General features: G+C 47.0%; 1 protein-coding gene and 2 long non-coding RNA genes across 5 annotated transcripts in view; 1 reads left to right on the forward strand and 2 right to left on the reverse strand.

Annotated features, from left to right (window-relative positions):
• The window catches only part of SNX29 (sorting nexin 29), a 478,692-nt gene that overhangs the window by 213,626 nt on the left and 242,710 nt on the right, over positions 1–22,356 (reverse strand). For all 3 annotated transcript variants that reach the window (XM_072942171.1, XM_072942172.1, XM_072942173.1), the window contains exon 15: positions 22,063–22,169. In XM_072942171.1, coding sequence (XP_072798272.1) covers positions 22,063–22,169 — 107 coding nt within the window. The remainder of the gene's footprint in view (positions 1–22,062; positions 22,170–22,356) is intronic.
• LOC140686908 (uncharacterized) lies at positions 9,902–11,443 on the reverse strand. Its single transcript, XR_012060912.1, has 2 exons — positions 11,315–11,443; positions 9,902–10,345 (listed from the first exon to the last, which is right to left on the reverse strand). It is a non-coding gene; the product is annotated as an uncharacterized lncRNA (long non-coding RNA).
• On the forward strand, positions 11,612–14,544 carry LOC140686909 (uncharacterized). Its single transcript, XR_012060913.1, has 2 exons — positions 11,612–12,165; positions 12,808–14,544. It is a non-coding gene; the product is annotated as an uncharacterized lncRNA (long non-coding RNA).

Raw genomic sequence — 22,356 nt, forward strand, 5'->3', positions numbered from 1 at the left:
GCCGCTCCAGGGTGCGACACACACGAGACCGCTCAGGAGCCCGAGTGGCCCCCACAGATTCTACACTGACGGCTTCCTGCCTCTTCTTGGCCTAGACGTGCCTTCAGCAAATGTTTACAGAGGCTAAGCAGCCCGCCTCCAGACACGCAGGATAAAACCATGAGGAAAACGTTCCCTGCCCAGCCCTCGTGTGGCAGGACCTCCCGCATCTGCTCCCCAGTTCATGAAACACAAGCGTGGCGGCAGTTCCACGTGCAGCGACTCTGTTCCTCCAGTTCACAACATGGCACCTCCTCACTCAATGACAGGACTGCATCCTCCCTATGTGTGAGAGCAAATGGGGGTCCTCGCCCCCTTGACGGTGCCACACCTCGCTGACCCCACACCCTCGGCCCACCAAGCACCTGATACATACAATCATTCATCCTCATGACAGTCATGCAGTTGGCATCACAACCCCATTTGATGGAGGAGAAAATTTAGACTTGATGTTGTTCTGAGCACCCAGAATCTGAACCTGTATCTTCCTGTTATCAAAGCCATCACAGTTTCCAGAGCTCTCTTCTGAAATCCACTCTTAGAATAGCCTGTTCGTCAACTACTTAAGAATAAGGATGCTGAGGTGCAGAGAAGGGGAGGGGCCTGGTTCTGGCCAGCCACCCACCACAGGAATGCCCATTGCTAAGACTCCAGCCTGGGTCCCACCAGACAGCCACTCTCTCTAGGACTGTGCTCCACTTCCCTCGTCCCCTCCATTCACGAGGGGCGAGGGGCGCAGGCGCTTGAGGACCACATTCCTGCAACCCCTAGTGCTCTCAGTCTGAAGACAAAGCTTGGAAAAGCAGCGACTCTACCTACCCACCCTCCGCCAAGACCAGCACCACGCCTCCTCAGGACCCTGGCAGTCATGGTGAGCCCAACAGCACGGCCCGGCTAACAAGTCTGCCCTTGGCTGTCAGATCCCTAATAACTTTTTTGAAGAATTTCCAAAGTGCTGGGGAAGCGAAATCGAACGTCTTGCCATTATCCCCAGGGGCCGGGCCACGGCGGCGGGAGCTCTGCCATCAGCACTGGGCTCCTGTGAGCCATCATCACTAAACGTGCAAGCTGCCTTCAATTTCGACTGGAGGGAGTGCGGCTGTGAAGGTGGTGAAACATGCATCCAAAGACATTTATACACTCGCCTTCGCCAGAACAGGACGAAGATTTCAAAAGCTCTGTAATAGTCTAATTCTCCAGTCAAAGATTCCACTATTTCAACAAATTGCAAGATGTCTTTAGAGGCCCGTGGTAGATCGCCACAGGTTACAGAATGCCAATATTCCATCTCGCCACATAAAAGGGGCAAGTAATTTGACCAAAATCTGAGTGGAAACACTGTTTTTTCCTGTTTAAAGCCCACAGAAGCCTAATTAGGAAACCAATTCTGGTGTCAGAGGTTTTCAGAGCCTGGATGGGTCCCCATGTCAAGAGCAATCTGCTTTCCAGGGTGGGACTGGGGTGACTAGGGGTCAGATGTACAATTTAAGGAAGTAACAAATCAGACATCATGATAAATAATGCTTTCATGCAATATTTTGAAAATTCAAAATTAATACAAAAAATCTATAATGAACCAAACAGCAAGGTTTCACATAAAGAACCGGTGTCACTGAGCTTTCCTTCAGCCTCAGGCTGTGCTGAGGCTGGGCCCTCGACGGCTGCTCTTTCTGAAGATGGTGCAACATGGCCGCCAAAGTGAAGTGCCATGCTGCCACTGGGGACCAGGAAGTCCAGGTCTCGAGGCCCTCTGCTCTGTGCCCTCGGGATCCCTGCCACCCTGGGTGGCGTGACCACACCGGCCTCCTCACCCCACGTCGGTCTGGATGTCCCGGCTGCTGAGTGGTCTTCATAAAGTGTAAGCGTAACCCGCGCACAGCTCTGCTTACAGGGCTCAGGTGCTTCTCCCGCACCAGCAGAGGGATGCAAGCGGGCAGCCAGCAGGTTGAATTCAGCAAGCGATGTATCTTGTTGGACTCCCTGGGTGTTTATGATTAAAATCGGTTGCTAGCATTTTGAAATTACGATTTCAGGAAAAATGCAGAAGTGTGACTTCTCTTAACAAAGAGATGTTTTGGCAACACTGGGGCCACTTTTCCCATGAGGGGGTGGAGAGACCACAAGCTCTCGGGCCAGTATCAGTCCCACCGTGTGCTGGGCACTACGCCAGTGCTGGGGACACCGCGGTGGTGCAAGTGACCAAACCGCCCGCCCTCGTGGAGTCTATGTTCTGATGGGACGCATGACAGAGCAGGTGAAACAGAAAGTCAGAAGATAACTAAGACAAAAAAAAGCAAAGCCGGGAGAGGAGATCCAAATGGTTGTCCATGGAGGAGAGGGGAGAGCTTTAAACAGGGTGGTTGGAAAAAGAAGGAAATCCGCCATCTGCAACAACGTGGATGGACCTTGAGGGCATTACGCCGAGTGAAAGGAGTCAGAGAAGGCCAAAAACCACGTGGTCTCACTTAGATGTGGAATCGAAAAGAACTGAACTCGGGCAGAGAGTAGAGTGGTGGCCGCCGGGGCCCGGGGGAAACGGAGATGTTGGTGGAAGGGGCAACCTTGCAGTTACGAGATGAGTGAGTTCTGAGGATCTAACGTACAGAATGGTGACTAAGGCTAACAATACTGTACTGTCTACTTGAAAGCCGTTAAGAGAGTAGACCCTCAGTGTTCTCACATCACACGCACACACGGCAATTTCACGAGGGGAGGGAGGTGTTAACTAACCTTACTGTGGCGATCATTTCACTCTATATGCATTAAATCATCACATTGTACACCTCTTCAACTCATACGGGTTATGTCAATAACCTCTCAACAAAGCTGGGGAAAACAGGGTGGTAGGGAAGGGCCCGCTAAGACACCCCTGGGCGTCTGAGTGAAGACCTGATGGAGGTGAGGGAACGAGCCCCATATGCAGGCCTGGGGCACCTCTGCTCACTCCCTTCTCTTGAGGAATGTCCTCAACTTCCTCACACCTCAAGTTTCTTCATCTATAAAACGGAAAATACAAACATATCTCCCCTCACAGGGTTGCTGGGTGGGAGAGGATTGAATGAGACACATATGTGGAGAGTGCTTAGCACAGTGCCTGTACAGAAAAGCTCAGTAAATGAGGCACCCAGCAACCCTGCCTCCCACACCACCACCCCCGCCGCCACCACCTCTGACTCCATCAATAACACTTCCACGCCGTGGCCTCCTGGAATCTCAGCACCACCCTCCACCAGCAGTGGTACCACCTCCTCCACCACTTCACCAGTAATACCTCCGCCGACATTCCATCCTCCATCAATGACGCTGCCTCCCCACCACCCCCTCCTCTATGAACGACACCTTCACCCCCACCCCCTCCTCCATCAGTAACACGGCCATTTCCACCACCATCATCACCACCTCCTGCAACACCACCACCACCTTCTCCACCAGCCCCCCCACCACCACGAGGATAAGGATGGAAAAAAAGAGATAAGCCCCTTAAACAAACTAGGCTGTTTGGGGCCTTCTTAGATCTTTCCACCTTCCAACCCACCCACACTCTGCTTCCCGACGGACGTGTGACTTCGTGGCACAGTGACCCCTTCGCTAATCCCTTCACGCTGAGATAAGGGACCAATCTGTGCTGTCAAGGCAGTCAACACATAGAAAAAAAATCTACTTACATTCCTGTATTTTGCAGTGAATTAAAAAGCAAAGACTTCCAGCACTCAGCACACGGGAGGCACTATCTGGTAAATGTTTGGAGGACCGAACTCCTTCTACTAAGGCCCACATGCCTGCCCTGTTCTGACACTCACAGCTACGGAATCACACATGAGCTATTCATCTGTAGGGGCTCAAAAAAATTGTATATATATATGTATATATATATATGTATGTGTATATACATATATATATAGGTCCTATAGGTATATGTATATATGTATGTGTGTTTATGTATATATACACACTTCACACGTACATACACTTCACACATTGACTCTAAATTCTAGTTGCTACAGATTTCAAATCATCAGAAAGCTAAAATAACCAGTTTTTTTATAGTGTCACACTATGATAACTGATGTTCGTAATTATGGCCTTGAGGCAAGGCAAGCTCCTTAACTGCCTTCTAAATTATCGAAGATCAAATTATGTTCAGTTGCATTTTAGTGTTAAGTGTATTTTAATTATATTCTCATTCTTGGAAAATTAGTAACCCACACGGCTGAAATAGATGATCAAGGCAGCTTTGCGAATAAAACATTCTGGATAAGACTCAGATTTCCAGAATGTTCTCAAAAACCCATAGTCTGCCATCATTCTAGGTAAATGAGAATTTAGAATTTATATCCTCTTTTTCCTAAAATAAAATGGCCACTTGTAAACAGGTGTATTATGGAATACTATTTTAAAATTAAGTAATAAAGGAGGGAGGAGAGGCAGAAGAACATATGAAGCCAATAGCAACACATTAGAATAGAACACACATGTTACAATGTCTCTAGTTTAGCTGACAATAAGCCCACATTTGTCTTTGAGCTTCCTAGCAGGCAAGGCAAAGAAGAAAACATGATCAGTGGCCACATTCACAGCATCCCAAAGACTTGACTATTCAGTCCGAAGAATCATTCCTGGTACTTCTCTCACACAGAAGTTACTTACATCACACACAACGCGAATCATCAACAACATCCTTACCCACTTGCTTGCAAAAAACACAACAGTGATTTTCTGCAGGTTGTATCTCCTAATACCCCAAGGATGGAGGTCAGAAACTCAAATGCCACTGAAAACACTTGAGATGGGCTAGGCTGGGAGAACGGCAGGGGGTGGTAGGCAGATAAGGACTGTAATAAGCGGAAAAGTTTGTCTAGCATCTGAAGGAGGCAGCAGTGACTCAGCTCCACCCAACTGCCCCTGTGTGGGAATATGGGCCCCATGCTTCCAGAAAGTCCAATGTTTTAAATTATGAAATATTTCAAGTACACAAAAGAAGAACTATCATAGATACATGTAGGAAGTAAGTAACAGTAATAAAACAAATTACCTGCATACCCCCTCATTGCCTGTATCACTTAAGACACAGAATGGTCTGGTACTCTCGAGAACCTCTCCTCGTTAGCACTACCCTGCTTTTCATACTTGTCATCCCTCTGGTTTTCTGTATGGTTTACCACATGCATGGATTCCTAACCTACCTCCTGTTCCATTCTACATTCTCCTCATCTTTATATAAATAAACGTGTTCTGCAACTTGCCACACGGTACTCCCGAGACCCACCCACGCTGACGTGCACAGCTGAGGCTCGTCCATTCCCACTGCTGTACTGATCGCTATGCCACGCCCACCACACCTTAAAAATCTCTCTCACTGATGGATGTTCCAGTTGCACTGAATGTTCTGTCATCATGAGCAATGCTAGAGACATGGCTGCCTGTGTCTCTCCTGGTGCGTGTAGGCAAGTGTTTCGCTAGGGTGGGGCTCAAATCTCGAGTTTAACATTGGCCAAGTCAGTTGCAATTTAAAAAGAACAGGGGAGGTGCCGAGATGGCAGAGTAGAGAGACCCAGCTCACCCTCTCTCACAGGTACACCAAGAATTACACCTACAAACCCACTGAATTGCACACAACACCTACTGAACTCCGCAGGAGTGTCTCTCGTGTCGAAATACAGGAGGAGTCTCAAAAAATCCAATAAACAAGTTTACACTGTAGAGCACAGGGAACTTTATTTAATACCTTGTAATAACTTATGGTGAAAAAGAATATGAAAATGAATATATGTATGTGCATGTATCACTGAAGCTTTATGCTGTACACCAGAAATTGATACATTATAAACTGATTGTACTTCAATAAAAATATATTGAAAAAATAATTTAAAAAATAAAAAGAACATTCAGATCAACTCTACATGTCCAAGGAAAACACCCCTTTGGGCTAGATGCCGTCACTGGCTGCTGGTTTGCAGCCTTCAACTCAGGCTGACAGCTTCATGGTAAACTGTAAAAGAATATTTCTTTAAGTGGAAAGACGATTCGTGTTGCATGTGCTGCCCAGGAACTAGCTTGACCCAAAGACAAGAGGGTCTCACGTGGACAGACCACCCGACCTTCAGGCAGGTGCATGTGAATACCATTTCTTACAAATGAGCTTTTGGAGGGAGACTTCTGGATGGCACAGAGTGTGACCTTACACTCACCAACACAAACCCAGAGGGAAGATGTATGTGCTCTTGACCGAGGGCAGATTCCAACCCTTTCAAAGGCTGTTGAGTTGGAAATCTGACCACCTGTTGGGAGGTCACACTGCGCACTAGAAATGGCGCGACTAAACCACCCACTGCGGACAACGCCTTTAGGGTGGGAATCTGACTTCAATGAAAAAAGTTGTAAAACTCTGCAGAGAGTATGATCCCAAGTCTGAAAAACTCAATACAGTCCAGCCAAAAATGAGTAAGAGATAAAATGGGAGATGGAAATTGGCAGATACTAACTACTATGCATAAAATAAACAAGTTTACACTGTGTAACTTTTACCTTGTTTTACCAAGTTTAAACTTTTAACTGTTTACCTTGTAGTAACCTATAATGACAAATACGAAAATGAATCCATGTATGTATACGTATGACTGAAACATTATGCTGTGCACCAGAAACTGACACAACATTGTAAACTGACTATACTTCAATTAAAAAAAAAGCAGATAGTGTGTGACCAATAGTACCTACATTTATATGATAATTATGGGAACAAAATGTTGTCATAACAGACTCCAAAGTGTCGACAGTGATTCTCTCTGGGATGAACTGCAAGTGAATTTTTTTTTTAAGTTTTCCTTACCTGTAATTTTTTCAACGATCGTGTGTTACTTTTATTCCTAGTGATGCAAGAATGTAACTAATCAAATTACTTGAGATGTGCAATGGCCACTGTCCTAAAGAGCCAAGAATGGGTTCTCCTGAACTGAGAAAACTTTTAGAAATTGGTGAGATTTCTTTGAAAATGTATTTACCCTAAAACGGGGCTCCAAGAGAGTCTACTGTGCTTTGTAAAAGGTACTACTGAACAGAAGGTTTCCAAAATGCCAGCAGAGCAGATAACACAAGCAACAACAATAAGCAGAAAATGACAGTCGGTGCCCAAAATAATAATAATAATAACAACAACAACAAGCCATATAGAAGGATGTCTCCTTCAACTGTAGAAGTTGACTTTTGCTTTTTTGGAAATAAAAATTTTCATTAATAAAGTTTTATTAGCACACAGCTAAGCCGCACTTTATTCCTCTATAACGCGCCTGCCTGGCCCACGGCAGGCACGGTACTGACCCACACTGTGATGATCTCACCACCACCGTCATCATCAGGTAGGTAAAATCATCCAGATCAGGGGCTGGCACACTACCCCCTGCTGGCCAGCTCCGGCCCACTACCTGATTTGATAAAGTTTTATTAGAACACAGCCAGCTCCACTTGTTTACAGACTGTCTGAGGCTGCTTTGGTGCTACAGCAGCAGGGGTGAATGGCTGTGACAGAGACCGTGTGGCCCGCAATGCCTAAAATACTTCTTATTTGCCCCTTTATAGAAAAAAGTTTTCTGATCCATGATCTAGAAACTGTGAAATATTATACAAAAATAAAAGTTCTAATTCTGATGTGTCAAAAAAAATAACTGCAGGAAATTTACCTTTCTTTCCCTACATACATAAAGGCTGTTGGCACCAAGTTTCTGATGTAAAATGGCATTTTAACTGCTGACAGCCCATTTAATCCAGTCGATTTTTATCACTTTTCATCCAAATTGACCACCACTTTGCTCTAAAATATATGCCATCAAAGCAGTTCAAACCTCAAACACCGGGAAGGCAGCGCTTACGCTATTTACGGAGAAACCGATAACCTGCTCTCCTCCTGAGCTACGGCGAAGGGATGCGGGAATTTTCCACCAATTGCACAACCTTTTGCTACCAAAGCAGAAAAGGTTTTTCAAGGAGACAGAAAGGTAATGTTTTTGCATTTAAATCCACTTTTCCTCACAAAGGGAAAATAATTTCTACATAGTAGGAATTGGGTTGTTACCCCAGAACACATTTCATTTAGAAGAGAAGAAAGGAATTTAAAGGACTCATTTTCAGAAGCATTCATCTCAGGCATCTGGAAATGAAAGAGCTGGACCACAGAAGCTGGTCTTTGTAGAAAAAAGTTTTCAAGATTTTGTAAGACTGGTCTCCCATCTCTGTCTTTACATTGTTCAAAATGGATTTCTTTTTTAAACCACCTGGAGGGTGTGGGGAGAAAAAAAAGCCCAAAGAATCCAATTTCAATCTCCTTCACTGAAAAAGAAGCATCATTCTTTGCCCAAAGCAGGCCACAGTTGCCTGCATGACCCAAGAAGTCAGTGAGTTGGGGCACTTTAAAGGTTCTGTGAAGGCGAAAGAAACTTTTTTTAAGGAGTACCTGTCACCATATGAAAGAGGCTGACAGCTTGCCTGGCAAAGCTGAGTTTGGGGACTGAAATGGAAGCTGTGAGTCACGTCAAGGAAGCCCGAGCAGACAGAGTGTATTCAGGTCTCCGCTTCACCGGGTACAGAAGTGAAGTTTACCTTCGTCAACGGAAGCGGTGGAAAAAGCGGGATGCTAATGGGGAAAAACTAGCCCAAAGCAAGCTGTGAGACAGGGTTGTTTTCTGAAAAACACAACTAAGAGCTGTGGACAGCTCGGCAAGTAAAAGTTCTGAGGTTGGGAGGACGGGGAGGCAGGGTCAGGGGTCTGAAAAGGCAGGTTCTCAGAAAGCTGTCAGGCCTGGAATTTCACTCCCAGCTCTGCCACAGCAGCTGTGTGACCTCACACACCAGTCACCTCAGCACGCCTCAGTTTCCCCCCCTACAGGACGGAGATAAGAGTAATACCATCACTTCGAGTGACCTGGAGGATCAAGTGAGATAAAGTGCTCAGAAAAACGCCTGGCGGCGTCTCGGGGCTGAACAGAGGCAAGCAGGCAGCCTGACAAGGATCTGAACCATCATGAAGAGACACCTGCCCAGAAGAACAGAGCGGCTCAAAGTGAACTGAGTGAAAGGGTTCTCTGTGCTTTCTATTTTTGTAATCCACTCAAACGTGCCCCCAAAGTGGATTAAATTTAAATGTTCAACCTATTCTTCCTACAGAGCTGTTGGATCAAAGCACGTTATTAGCCGGGCTACAGAACTCATTCGATTGATAATTTGTAATGCAATGAGCCAGGAGAAGCGACAAAACCCCCAAGTTGCTCCAGGTCCAATTTCAAGTCTCTTTCAAGCTTTGGAAGAGCTTTCTCCTAGAAGACAGCCATAAACTGTGTTGGGAAATAGAAACGGCAAGCTTCACCTCCAACGAGGGCCGTGACATCCCACAGCGACACCTCGGTAAATGAAGGCCCTGTCTGAATGGCCAGGTGACAGGACCACAGCCAATGCAACCATCAGAACCGGCTCCAAATACCAGTTCGACCACTTCTCAGTTGTGTGACTCAGGTTATTCTATTCACCCTCTCTGAGCCTCAGCTTCCTGACCTGTTGGTGTGAGAATTAAATGAGAGGGTGCATGCAATGCTGCCACCTAGTTTTTGACATAGCATGTACTTATTAAACGGTATCAACTGTATTCATTTATATCTCACAATTATTCATGTATTCATTCATTTCTAGGTGAATGAGCCACTTTGGGGAAAGGTTCTACTCATTCCATGTAAGACAGGTGTTCAGAGAGATGTTAGCAGCAATTCTTACATACAGGCTTGGACAGGGATAGTCAAACCATGGCTTCTGCAAACCTAACACCAGGGCCACTGTGCTTTCTGTCAGCCCTTCAACGCAAGAGAACAGGCAGGTGACAGAAGATTTGAGATCCTTTAAATAAAACAAACAAGAACATCAGGCTATGGGAGGTAAGGTCCTAAGTCCCATGATCGCATATCAAGGGCCACCTTTAAAATGACAGGCACCCTCAGGCAACGTTTTTCACAAGGTGTTTCCCAATCACACCCAAGCAAATCTGCTACAGATCTTCAGGCTGGAAGTCTTCAGGTGCCATCCCTGAGGACCAAACTGCAGAGCCTTCTTTTAAGAAGCAGAAGTCTCTCAGCACCACGGGCTTGACCCACAAAACGACACCTTCCTGAACAAGTCAGAAATGGCTGGCTAGGCTTTAGAAGGGAATTTCTATCAAAAGCCTGAGAGTGGCGAGGGGGTGGGAGGTGCAGCATTCCACGTGTGTCTGTGTCAGGGAGAATCGGACAGGAAAAAGCAGAGGAAAGAGAAAGCTTTCCAATTGTACCACCTGCAGAAAAACAAACATTAATTGTAGCATCTGAAACCGAAAAGACTCTAATAGGAATGGTAAGTGGACAGAGTCAATAGAAACAAAATCAGAAGACGTCCTCCTCTGTCTCATTCTATCAGGTATTGGGCAGTTGCCTCCCAACAACTTAGTCAAACCTTGCCACATGCTGTTCCTGCCACCTGGACTGCCCTTTCCCTCCCTGTCTCTCTGGCAAGTTCTTATTCTGCCTTCAAAACCCAGCTAGTTTAACCCACTTAGAAATGAACATTTCTGCATATCTTCTCGGAGACACCGTAAATCATGTCACCTCCACTACCAGATCTGAGTTAATTCCCCTCTTCCCAATGTTTCTTGGGCTTCACCGATCACTTGCTGCTATAAATTACTGTTTTATGAAGCTAACTCACCTACCAGGCTTCAAGCCCCTTGAGGCAAGAGAGAGGGTGATTCATCAAAGTATTCACTAATCCAGCATTCATTCATTTATTTGTTCGCTCATTCATTCATTCATTCATCCACGCATGCATTCAAACACTCCCTGAACACGCAGGTGGGCCTTGGTCGTCTGCCACCAGGGCATCCACTTCCAGCCTAGCAAAAGTCTCAGTGTTCATCTGTGTTCACCCCCTCCCCAGCCTTCCTTCCCCACATCTGAACGGAGCTCTTCTCTTAGCCTTGGCACACGAGTGGGATCCTGAGATTGGCTGAAAAGGGAGAGGTGGACCTAAGTTCACTCTATTGGCAGGATCTCAAGGCTTATCCCAGGGGTGAAGAAAGAGACTCCTCTTCTTCCTCTGAATGTGAACCTAGAAGAAAAACTATCTGCCCAGGGGTTATCACAGACATTTGTGACCAGGAAGGATAAACCCACCAAAAATGACATCAGTCCAGACACAGTAGAGGCAAGGGCCAGAGAGGGAGACAGGAGCTGGGTAACAGAGCTCACATCCCAAGATTCAGCCATACCTAAAGCCAAACTCTCCCTTCAGTCATGAAATTCTTTCTGGGCACAATCAGGGCAGGCTATGCTCTGCTATAATAACAGGCAAACCCTGGTATCTCAGTGGCTGAGCAGATAAGGTCTATTTCTGCTCTCACAAGGTTTGTAGTGGGCCCAGCAGCATGACAGGACCACTCCCTTCTAAGTGGTGACTTGGGGATCCAGGCTAGTGTCACCCTGTTGCTATGCCACATGGAACACATGGCTTCCAGGGTCACCATGGCAAGGGGAATGAGAACAGAGAAAATTCACACCAACTCCTCTATGCTTCAGCCTTGGCTGGCGCTCGTCACTTCTGCTTATAGCTCGCTGGCCAGAGCAAGTCACATGGTCTCAACCTAACCTACGGGAGACAGGGAAACGCACCAGTTCTGCTTGTCCAGGGAGAGAGAAATGAGACAGCACCACCTCAGCCACACCAGACTGTCACCTACAACCTAAAGACTCCGAAATGATATAAGCTCCAGCCGGGTGCCAGGGATCACGGTAGATGCGGGGACGACAACGGTGAACAGGACAACTGGAGAGCTGCCATCACAGAGCCCACAGCACAGGGAGAGGCGGAGAAGAGCGAGGGAGACAAGCCTAGACGAGACAAACGAACACTTGGCAGCGCACAGGCCGGAGGAGGAGCTGGGGCGCGGGCGCACCCGGACACCTGGGGCCAGGTGAACCCAGCCTTCTGAGGGGCACAGGGCTGGTCGGGCAGGCCTTCTAGGATGAGACCTGAAAGCTCAGACGAAGTCAGCCTGGGAAAATGGGGAGAAGAGAAAACGTGGAGAAAGAACAGGTTCTGAGCCTGTGGAAAGGTCTGAAGGTGAGTGTGATTGTGCACATCTGAAAACTGAAACAAGCTCACGGTGAAGTGAGAAGTAAGACTGAGGAGGAAGGTAAGAGCCACAGTGTGTGGGCTCTTACATTAATATATAAAAAATGGTTTATGTTTAAATGACTCCAAGGTCAAAGGGGAGCCACTGGAGTTTTAAGCAGGAAAACAGTGCAAGCTGACCAGGCCTGGGGTAGTTTCCATTATTCCACCCACGCGCGTTAACCCACCGCCTTCCTCCTCCCACCTCCCTGCCCTGGCAGCTCCCTCGCACCCCCAGCTTCTGTAGCTCCACATTGTTAGTGAAAAGCCCTAGATGTTACTGGTGGGCCGGGCTCACACAGCCCTGTCCCTTCACCTGGCACATCCAGAACACGTCCCAACCCTATGGGACGATGCACCCACTTCCACTGAGACCAGACAACTCCTTCTGGGGGCCCAAGAAGCAGCTTCAAGAAGCTCCTTCCTGCCTCCAGGAAGAAAGCAAATATAAAACAGACCCAAAATAGTGTGGGTCTGAAAAGCTGAAAACCAGCCACCATAATTACAAGTATTTTTATCCATCGCCCAGAAAGGAGTAGTGGATCATTTTCCAAGTGTCTCTCTAAGGAAGTTCATCTGTTCAATTTCCAGTGCTCCGGACTCTAGAGACACACCAGAAATGAGGCTGTGATAGGAATGGACGCTGAGGAGAACTCCTGGGGTGGAGACACCAAGCAAACAGCAGGGCCTGTGGTCTCATCATCAAAGGAGGGCGGTGACCCCACCATGAGACGGGAAGAGAGATGCCCAGAGGTCTACAAGAGAAACCAGAAGATGGGCAAGGACGAGCGCTAACACGTGAGCGTGGGCAGGTCTGCACAGGAGCACGACTGTCACCTGCAGCTGAGCACGCCCTGCAGAGTGCAACACGTGAGGAAGGGCCGGGGGCCGGGGAGGAAAGAAAGAAGGCCCACCTGGTGAGAAGGGGGCACTGCTCAAAGAGGAACCTTTTCCTCTGCTACCCTGGGCAGGTCACCTCCACACCCAGGAGCAGGCTGGGGACCTCTGATGAGCTCAGGAGGCATCAGGATAGGCCTGCCATCTGGGCAAGCACTCGGGCTTGCTTACGTCGGTAAGGCTTACAGCAGGTACCCTGTCTGTCAGCTCGGCTGTATCTCTACCGCCCCTCCTTATCCCTTCCATAACTCCCTCGGGCCTGACGAGCTAACAGCTAGCAGGCTGCTCATGGCTTCCATCGCCCCGCCTCCTCTTGGAGTTAAAAGCAAAGCCAGCCAGCCAGGAAGGCCTGGGCCCTGTCTCCAGCCAGGCTTGATGGAAAGAGCACCAGCTCTGGAGTCAGACAGCCAGGGTCACATCCTGGTTCTACCCATACAAGCCCCGTGACCTTGGGCAGGTGGCCTATCACCTCCAAGCCTCAGTTTCCCCATCTGGGAGGATGCAGCAAACATTAGACAATCCCCTGCAATGCAATTAGCAGAGGACCTAAAAACAGAATAAACCCTCGACTTCGGCTAATGGATGTTAACATCGGTACCATCGAGGTTTGGCGTGAATTTTTTTTTCCAGTAAGTATCACCAAAAGTCTAGGAGGTCACAGAGCATCAAGCACATAATACCTCATAAAACACTGGTGGGAGAAACTCTCCAGGACCCACAATCCAGTTTCTTCAACTAATTTATTAATATATTACTAATTAATAAATTACAAGAAGAAATGGAGAAAAGGGAAGATAGAGATGTGAAACCAGATGTAAAAGACTTAAGAGCTTTTTAACCCATCACGAAGTGTGGATGGACCTCATTTGGAACTTTCTTCAAACCTCTGTTTGAACTGAAAATGGGAACACTCACCAAATATCTGGTAATGTTAAGAAATTACTGCTTCGCCACTGAAAAAATCTTTAGCATCAGCTCCCCATATATATATTTACTACTCACAAATTACATACGCATGCTATTGAATTCCTAAGTGTTATTTGTATTACAAAACATACATAAAATGGAATCTTAAAAGAATGAAATAAGATAAATAGAAAACTTTGTAAAAGAAGCTGTTGCTAATTTTTAGGTGTGATATTATAGGACTTTTTTTTTCTTTTTGGGAGGATTCTTTTTCTTTGACAAAATAGGAGGGCCCCTCTGTTTCGTTAGAGATCTGTTCCAAAATACCTTGGGAGAAAACCCGTGCTGTGCTTTGGACTGGCTTCAACATACCATGAGAAGCTGTGGAAGCAGGAAGATGATGGACAAAGCGAGACTAGCCATGAGTTGGCAGCCACTGCAACTGGGTGATGGGTACAAGAAAGCTCATTCTAGTCTTCTATTCTTCCAAAGTATCCATAATAAAAATATGTTTTGAAAAAAGTACTGGAGCTGCCTGTGATCTTCATTAGTTCATTCATACACAAGGGCACCATGGACGCCTGGAAACCTGCACGTGGTGGTCACATCCCCTTGTCTCCAACCTGCGCTATTGTCAAGAATCAGTGTAGCCGTGCTGGTGGCAGGGCTGTGATTGACAGTAACTGGAATTAATGTAGAAAGCCAGGTAGAGGGGACGAAGACCTGGGCTTGGACACCTCGCGTGAACCAGGTGCCAAGGTTCCTTCGGCAGGAAAGTGAGGCGGGGAACAGGGAGCAGGGGCCCTGTGATACTGTGATTTGTAAGAAATAGGTATTTAGTCTTGGGCCACAGTTCTGGGCTCACAGCTCCCAAAATCCTCAGAATTTCCTAAGCGTTGAGAGTGATAGAGATGTCTTTTGTTATGTTAATGAGGTGACTTTTGGAAGCACCCAAAGATGGGGGCTGGTTGCCAGGAGAACCAACCACATGATGAGAGAGCTGGAATTTTCAGTCCCACCCACTAGCCTCTGGGGAGGGGAGAGGGGCTGGAGGTAGAGTCAGTCACCAATGGCACATGATGTGATCAATCTTGCCTCTGTGATGAAGCTTCCATTTTTATGGACAGGACAGCGTTCGGAACACTTCTGGGTTGGTGAACACGGGGAGGTCTGGGAAGAGCGATGTGGCCCGAGAGGGTATGAATGCCCCGCGTCCTTCCCCCACAACTTGTCCTAAGCATCTCTCCAATCTGGCTGTTCCTGACTTAGATCCTTTTACAACAAACCAGTGATCTAGGAAGTAAAATCTTTCTCTAAGTTCTGTGAGCTGCTCTAGCGAATTAATCAAACTCAAGGAGGCGGTCTTGAGAACCTCTGGTTTATAGTCAAGTCAGTCAGTCAGTCAGAAGCACAGGTAACAATCTGAAGTGGAGTGTGGTCTGGTGGGACTGGCCCTCTACCCACGAAATCTGGTTCTATCTCTGAGTAGGCAGTGTCGGAATTCAGCTGAATTCTCACTCTGCTGGCGTAGGGAAGCCCAGATACATACACACACACAGACACACACACTCACACACAGACACATGCAGACACACACAGACACACGCACACACACACACACACACACACACACACACACACACACACACTGGACTTGGGTTTCTTGGGCCTCCTAAAAGGTGCTCTGTTAGAAGAAGCCTCTCTCTGATATTCCAGCCTGAGAGTCACTGGGACTGGCATGGACCTCCTTGATAAGGTTTTTTTTTTTTTAATGGTATTGTGCTTTTGTTTTGTTTTTTTAAGAGCTCTCATCTTTTACAGATATATCCTGGAATGCTTGGGAATGGAATGATACAAAACCTCAGGGTGGCTTCAAAATACCACAAGAGACTGGAGAGGGGATCCAGATGAAATAAGACTGGCCAGGAGTTCCTAACTGTTGAAGCCAGATGATGGGTATTTGGAGGCCGATTGAAAATCCTCCATTTTTGTACCTTTTCCATGATAAAAAGATTTGGCCTTGGGGGCTTGGCCTTGTTAGCCATTCACAGCATAGTGGGAATGACCTTGTCACTCCAGAAAGGAGAACTTCTTACCAGTTTCCATTCACATATAACAAGCACTTGAACACCCAGTTTTGCATCGTGAGCAAACTTTTTTCCCTTGTGAGGTGAGAGCCTGGTTTCAATCTGCTCTGCATCGTGTAACATTAAAAAACACAAACAAACTCGTATCATACTTGCCACTTTGAGCTGCAGTTTACATGTAGATTTCAGCTCAGAATTCTTTATCCTGAGTCCTTACACAGAACCCAGGCTTTTATTTAAAAGCTTGTTTTCCTTCTGTATAAAAATGATTCCCAGATACACCCAGTGCTGGAATCCACTGGTGCCAATTTAGGAAGCCAGTGCTGGTAGTGTAACTGCTCCCAAGGTCCCGGCTGCTTCAGGAACTTTTACATTTTATTAAAATGATGGTCACACTCACAGTTATCCACAGCATGTGATTATGAATGTATTTTTTTACCAGCTTGACGCTTAAGCTTTCTTTTCCATTAATAGTAACTCTGCCATTATAATGAGAATAAATGCTACTGATACACATTTATTTCACCCATGAGCCAAAATTCAGGGACTATAAATGATAAGTATCCTATAATTTGAAAAATCAATCCACAGCGAGCTGAGTCCTAGCACACGGAGGAAGTAGCGATCTGTGTGCAGAGGACGGATGGGCAGCACCGAAGCACAGGGCGCGCCGGTGCGCGCACAGCGGGGCGGGGACTGTGATTAAGACTTAGGGCAGCATGGAGAAGGCGGGATAAAGGAGCCCTGGCATGCAGAGAGAGGGAGGGAAGTGAAGGGAAATGGCATTTATGGATCGTAGGCATTCACAAAGCTTCCTACAAGCTAAGGTGCTCTGGACATAAGGAACAGAAAAACAGTCTAACTTGAGCTGCAAAGGGATTACTGCAAACAGTCAGGAAAGTGGGAGAATCCAGCTGAGGGGAGGAACTGGAAGCAGAACAGCTCTGGCAAATTCACACGGGAACATAGGGAGAGGCATGAGGACCCCGACAACAACGGCCTCTCAAGCATTTCCGCCATTCGTATTTAATTCCTGAGTTAAAGCCCCAGTCGCCCTGGCTCAGGTCAACGCCGCCTCCCCGGGGTGAAGGAGGGCAGAGTACTTCCACCTACTCCCACACTGAGACAGCAAGCAAAGGTGGGGCGCTCACTCCTCCGAAGGAAATCAGGGCACAAGGGAGAAAAGAAAGCACGAAGGAATCTCCTACCCACTAGACGCACTGAACCTGATTTTTATATTTAATCCTCAAAGCAACTCTACCAGTCAGTATTACTGGCTGAATTTTACTGACAGAGAAACTGAGGCTTAGAGAGGTCACGTGACAGTGAGGGACCAATCTGATCCCAGACTGACGTGGGATACCGTGTGCTCTCCAAGCCACCAGGCTGCAGAAGGCGACACAGCACAAGTCCAAATGCCACCAACATTTTACTTTTTTATTTGATGGCAACTACTAGAAAAGAATGGGAAAATCTGTGGAGAAGAGTCCAAACCAAAAGAACTCTACTTGAATGAGGTAAAGAAGAATCTTAAGAGTGTATCTATTTTGGACATGTCCAATATCTTTTATCCTCAAAACCCTGGGTGAGAACAGATCCATTTCCTCTGATGTCTAGAGCTTCAAGAGGGATGGGAAGTCTACAAAAGAAATTTCCAAGCATCATCTCTTAACAATCCCAAAGAAGAGGGGGCAAACATTGTAGAAGCTCCAGGGAGGTGCCCAAACTCTGCAGAAGTGCTGTTAAAGACACAGTGCCAGGACCCCACGAGGCAGGCTTAACTCTACGTCGTCGGCACTCCTGGCATTTCAACCCTGTTTCCTAATGATCATAACGAACATGTCCACCTCACCCTCGAGGCCGGGAACTCCCGAGAGACAGGCACTGTGTCCTGTTCATTTTTGTAAACTACGACCAGCCTTGGTTACAGAGACGCTATCCACAAATGAAACATCAATGACTTTGAAATTTGAAAAAAGAAGGAAAACTCAGTCTAAGGAAGAAAAGGCCATCTGAGGAACATCTCTGTTTCAGCCTCACATCCCTGGTGGCTCATCTCCTAGAATCGACTCTACTGCTCCCAGGGTAGGGGAAGCGACTGAAGGCAGAGAAAGGAAACTGAAGGCTGGACACTCAGGAGATGCTCAGTAAACATGTGCTACGTGAGTTGGTACCACCCATCTGTCTGTCACTCAGAGTCCTCTCCAGACTCTCCAAGCTGAAATGCCCCCTAAAATCAACTGCCAGAAAAAAAAGTCATTTCGAGACTTTTCCACCAGCATGCTCTGAGCCACAGGGGTGCCTCTGACAACTTACTCGCGATCTGAGAGTTAAGAGAAGTCCATCCAACACTCGTAAACATGACCCTGAACTGCTGAATCCACTTGATAAACTGCCATTCCATCTGCTATTTTTGGAGTTCCTACTACATGCTGGAGCCAAATTAAGCAATGAAAATACAATTAAAAAGATGACACCCACAGTTCCCCCAAGGAGCTCCCAGCCCAGCATTCTATTACAACTTGCTCTGGAAGCAGGTGAGCTTGAGCGCAGCCAGGACGCCTCCGCTCCGTCCTTCCGCCGTCACTGAGGGTGTGGGACGAGGCCCTCCCAGCGCTATTCCAAGTGGCCGATGCACCATATTTCCATCAACTATTGCTGGCTTCCCTCCTCGTCTCCCTTCATGCATTCTCCCAAACGTGACAAGAGACTGGCCCTTCTCATCAAGGTCTCTTTTCTGCATTGAGCCCGGCATTCCAAAGCTCAGCAGGATTATGGGTTTGGGCTCTGGTGCTAGACAGCCTGGGTGATTCGAACCCAGCTCTGTCTCTTACCAGCTGAGAAATCGTGGGCAAGTTTCTTAACTTCTCGAAACTCTATCCATGAACAGTATCTTCCTCAAGGAGCTCTGCCAAGGATCACAGAGTTCATCGACAGAAAGCCTTAGCTCAGTAAGGAGAATTAACAGTATGCACCTGACGGCTCGCTACTTGTGTGACAGCCGCTCTTGTACACTTAGTGTCTTCATGTTAGGGTTCCTCCACTGCCAGATTAACAGACCCCTGCCAGGAGTGGCTTCTTCTTCTTGCTTTCAAAAGGTGACCACCATAGGGTGTCAGGAATAAACCCCGCACCGCCCTGGCCCCCGACGCTCACCAGCTGTTGTGTACAGGGTTGACTCTGGGCTCTGAGCCATGCAGCGTGCAGCGTGTGTGTGCAGGTAGGTGGGACGGTTTCAACGCCCTGAAAGACACCTAGAGAGAGAAGGCTCAGGAACTCCCTTTTCACTGGGATGAATCACAGAGGAGGAATTCAACCTTTGGGGTATTTTAAACAGTCCTATTACTTAAAATGAACTGTTTTTCTTCCTTTGCCCTTTTGAAATGGAAAGAGCAGTGCATCAGCTTCTCCCCCACATCCTTGCACTGCTCCTCTCTGACGCGTGTTTACAACTCTTTCTTGGTGAAAAGCAACCCATTAATAAAATCACAGATAGCATCACAAAGAATGGGCTTGATTAATGCTACATAAAGGGTTCGCAGAAGTCTTGCTGTAATGAAATGCTAATGCTACTCACAGATGAAAGATCACTGACAGAAACTCACTTGGCAACCAAAATTCAGAATAAAAAAAATCGATGCAGGGTAGTAAATGCCACTGAGGACCGTCTCTGCTTTAGCCTCATGTCTCTCCCAGCCTGCTGACTGGAGCCATCAGCTCCACTGCCCCCAAGGTACGGGACTCACAGAAGGACGCGAAGGAAGGCTTACAGCCGGCAAGGGAAGGCTTCACACCCTGACCACCGCTCCCTCTCTGACAGGTAACAAAGCAACAACACAAGTGGATCCAACAGTAACACACACCTTGATCTTGCCCGCACACCCCGGCTGGAACACAGTGAGACTTCCTCACAGTCAAAGCGGGAACAAACAGTGAATGAACCAACCAAGCAAGCACCCGGCCCACGAACGAACTGTGGGGCTTCCTCAGAGCATCAAGCAGCCAGTCGATTCATCCTGAGCCCCAGCTTCTGATGAGCACGTCAGGCCCCTAGATGCGCCCCAGGCCCAGCGCCCCAAGGAGTCCAGGGACACGAGCACCGGTCTCTAGCCTGCGTGGCTCCGACAACAGCCTCACAAGTGGACACCTCGCCCTGGCTCCCCTGAAAGGGACAGGAGCTCCCAACGCCCTTTCGCTCTGATAAGAATCCTTCACCCTTCTTAGCGTAGCAAACAAGAGCCATGCGTGTCCTAGAGAATTTCAAAGACTTTCATTCAAGGGCCATGCAGCATTTACCACTGGCCAAAAAACAGTCACAGACACAGAGATGAAACAGATAGCCTCGGCCACTGAGGATGTCACAGTCCCGAGGGTAAGGGGCCCGTTCCCCTCTCTACCCAGCTTTCTGCCACCAGCCAGTCCTGGTCTTGTGACCCCCCCCCTTGAATGAGGGCCCACGGGTGGGCGAGATGGTGGGGAGAGACCCTGCAGGGACAGTCTCCCCAGAGCCCAGGCCCTCTTGTCCTGTTTGGAACACTTCCCCCGGCTGTCGGTTTTGCTAAGATCCCAGCTTGCCTTTCCCTGAGCTCACTGCAGTTAGAACTCAAGTAGCTTCAAGCCACTTCCCTTCCTTAGAGGTCACTTAGAAACCAGACGAAACAGACCACAAGGAAGGCAGCCTGAACCAGGCAGGAGCTCAGGGGCTCCCCCTCAAAGGCTCTGCCCCTGGGACCCACCCCAGGTCAGGGATGTCTCCATGGCAACGGCGGGTGTTTTTCTGATTCCAAAAATAGAACTTACTCACTGTAGGAAAGTCCTGACAAAAGTACTGAGAACACTTACGTTGTTTTATGTGTGTGTGTATACAAACACATGGCGTGATAAATGCTGTCACCACGTGACCACATGTGACCACACCAGCACATACTGTATATACTAGGTACCTAACTGAGAGCTTGGTCTCCCAGCTTTACCACTGAGTATGGTGATAACTAATCGTTTCTGACAAAAACACTTTATCAAAGAGGTACCTTTATTTTTCATTTATCAAGAGTATTTTATCAGATATTAATGACATGCGTTATCAAAGGGACTTTTTAGTATCTATCAAGGTAAGTATCTGGTTTTCTGCTTTGATCTATTAATGGATGGATTTAATAGATGAATTTCCTAACATTAAACCATGCCAGGAATCCTAAGTAAATCTTACTTTTTATGTGTGTTTTTCCTTTAATATAAAACTGAATTTGACTGGGTGATAGCTTTCTTGAATTTTTATGCATCCATCCACAAATGCTACTAGTCTATAGTTTTCTTGTTCATGCTATTTTTATCGAGTTTTTTTTTTATATTGGAGTGATATACACTTGAATCAAGGGAACAGATACAGATTTTTTAAATGCTGTAAGGAAATAAAAAGAGCAAAGGGCTTTTTCTGTGCACCTTGAAGGGTTTCCTGGAAACCACATACAACCATCCAGGCTTGCAGCCTTCTGGGATGCAGTTCCTCCTTAACTTTCACAACTTTCTTCCACAGGTTTTTTGGTCCGCTCGGGTAGTAGGCCTCATCTGCAATTATGACACTGAACGCTGTGCTAGAAAACAGCCCATCTCATCCACATTTCCCCGTTTATCAGCGCGAAGCTGTATGCGATAGTCTCCTGTTTCTAATCTCCAAATTCAAGAGTACACTTGTTTTCTTATTTTTAACATTACAGATGTACGTTTTCTCTCTTAATCTCCTTGCCACGATTTCTAATTAAATGATATGTTTCAAAGAACCACCTCTTACTTTTCTGTACCAATGACAGTGGTGCCCCCACTTTGTGTTTTGTTTGTTGGGGGAGAGGGGTGCAGAGTGTGTGACAGGTTGTTTGGCTAACATTGTTCAGCAGGCTGGGCCTGTTGCGTGTAAAGTCCCCAAAGCAGCCAGTGTCACGGACTCTGCCAGCCTTACCTCGATGAGCTTTCTTTCGTAGGAGCTTGCAAGTTCCTCGGCGACTTCTCCCGGCTTCTGCTCAGGGACTGCAACTTCTCCATCAACATTCCAAAGATTTGGTACAACTTTAGGAAGAGAAAGACATTCCATAAGTATTTTGACAGTAATCAAAAATAATTCTCCTAGTTTACAAAAAAATTCTTCTTCTCCAAATGGCTTCTCCAGAGAGGAAGCTCTTGTTCAAGGGGAAAAAAAAATCACCATTACTAATCACTTTAATATTGCAACATTTTCACAAAGGTGCAATAAAGT

This window comes from Vicugna pacos, chromosome 18, assembly GCF_048564905.1.
Source record: "Vicugna pacos chromosome 18, VicPac4, whole genome shotgun sequence".
Lineage (NCBI taxonomy): Eukaryota > Metazoa > Chordata > Mammalia > Artiodactyla > Camelidae > Vicugna > Vicugna pacos.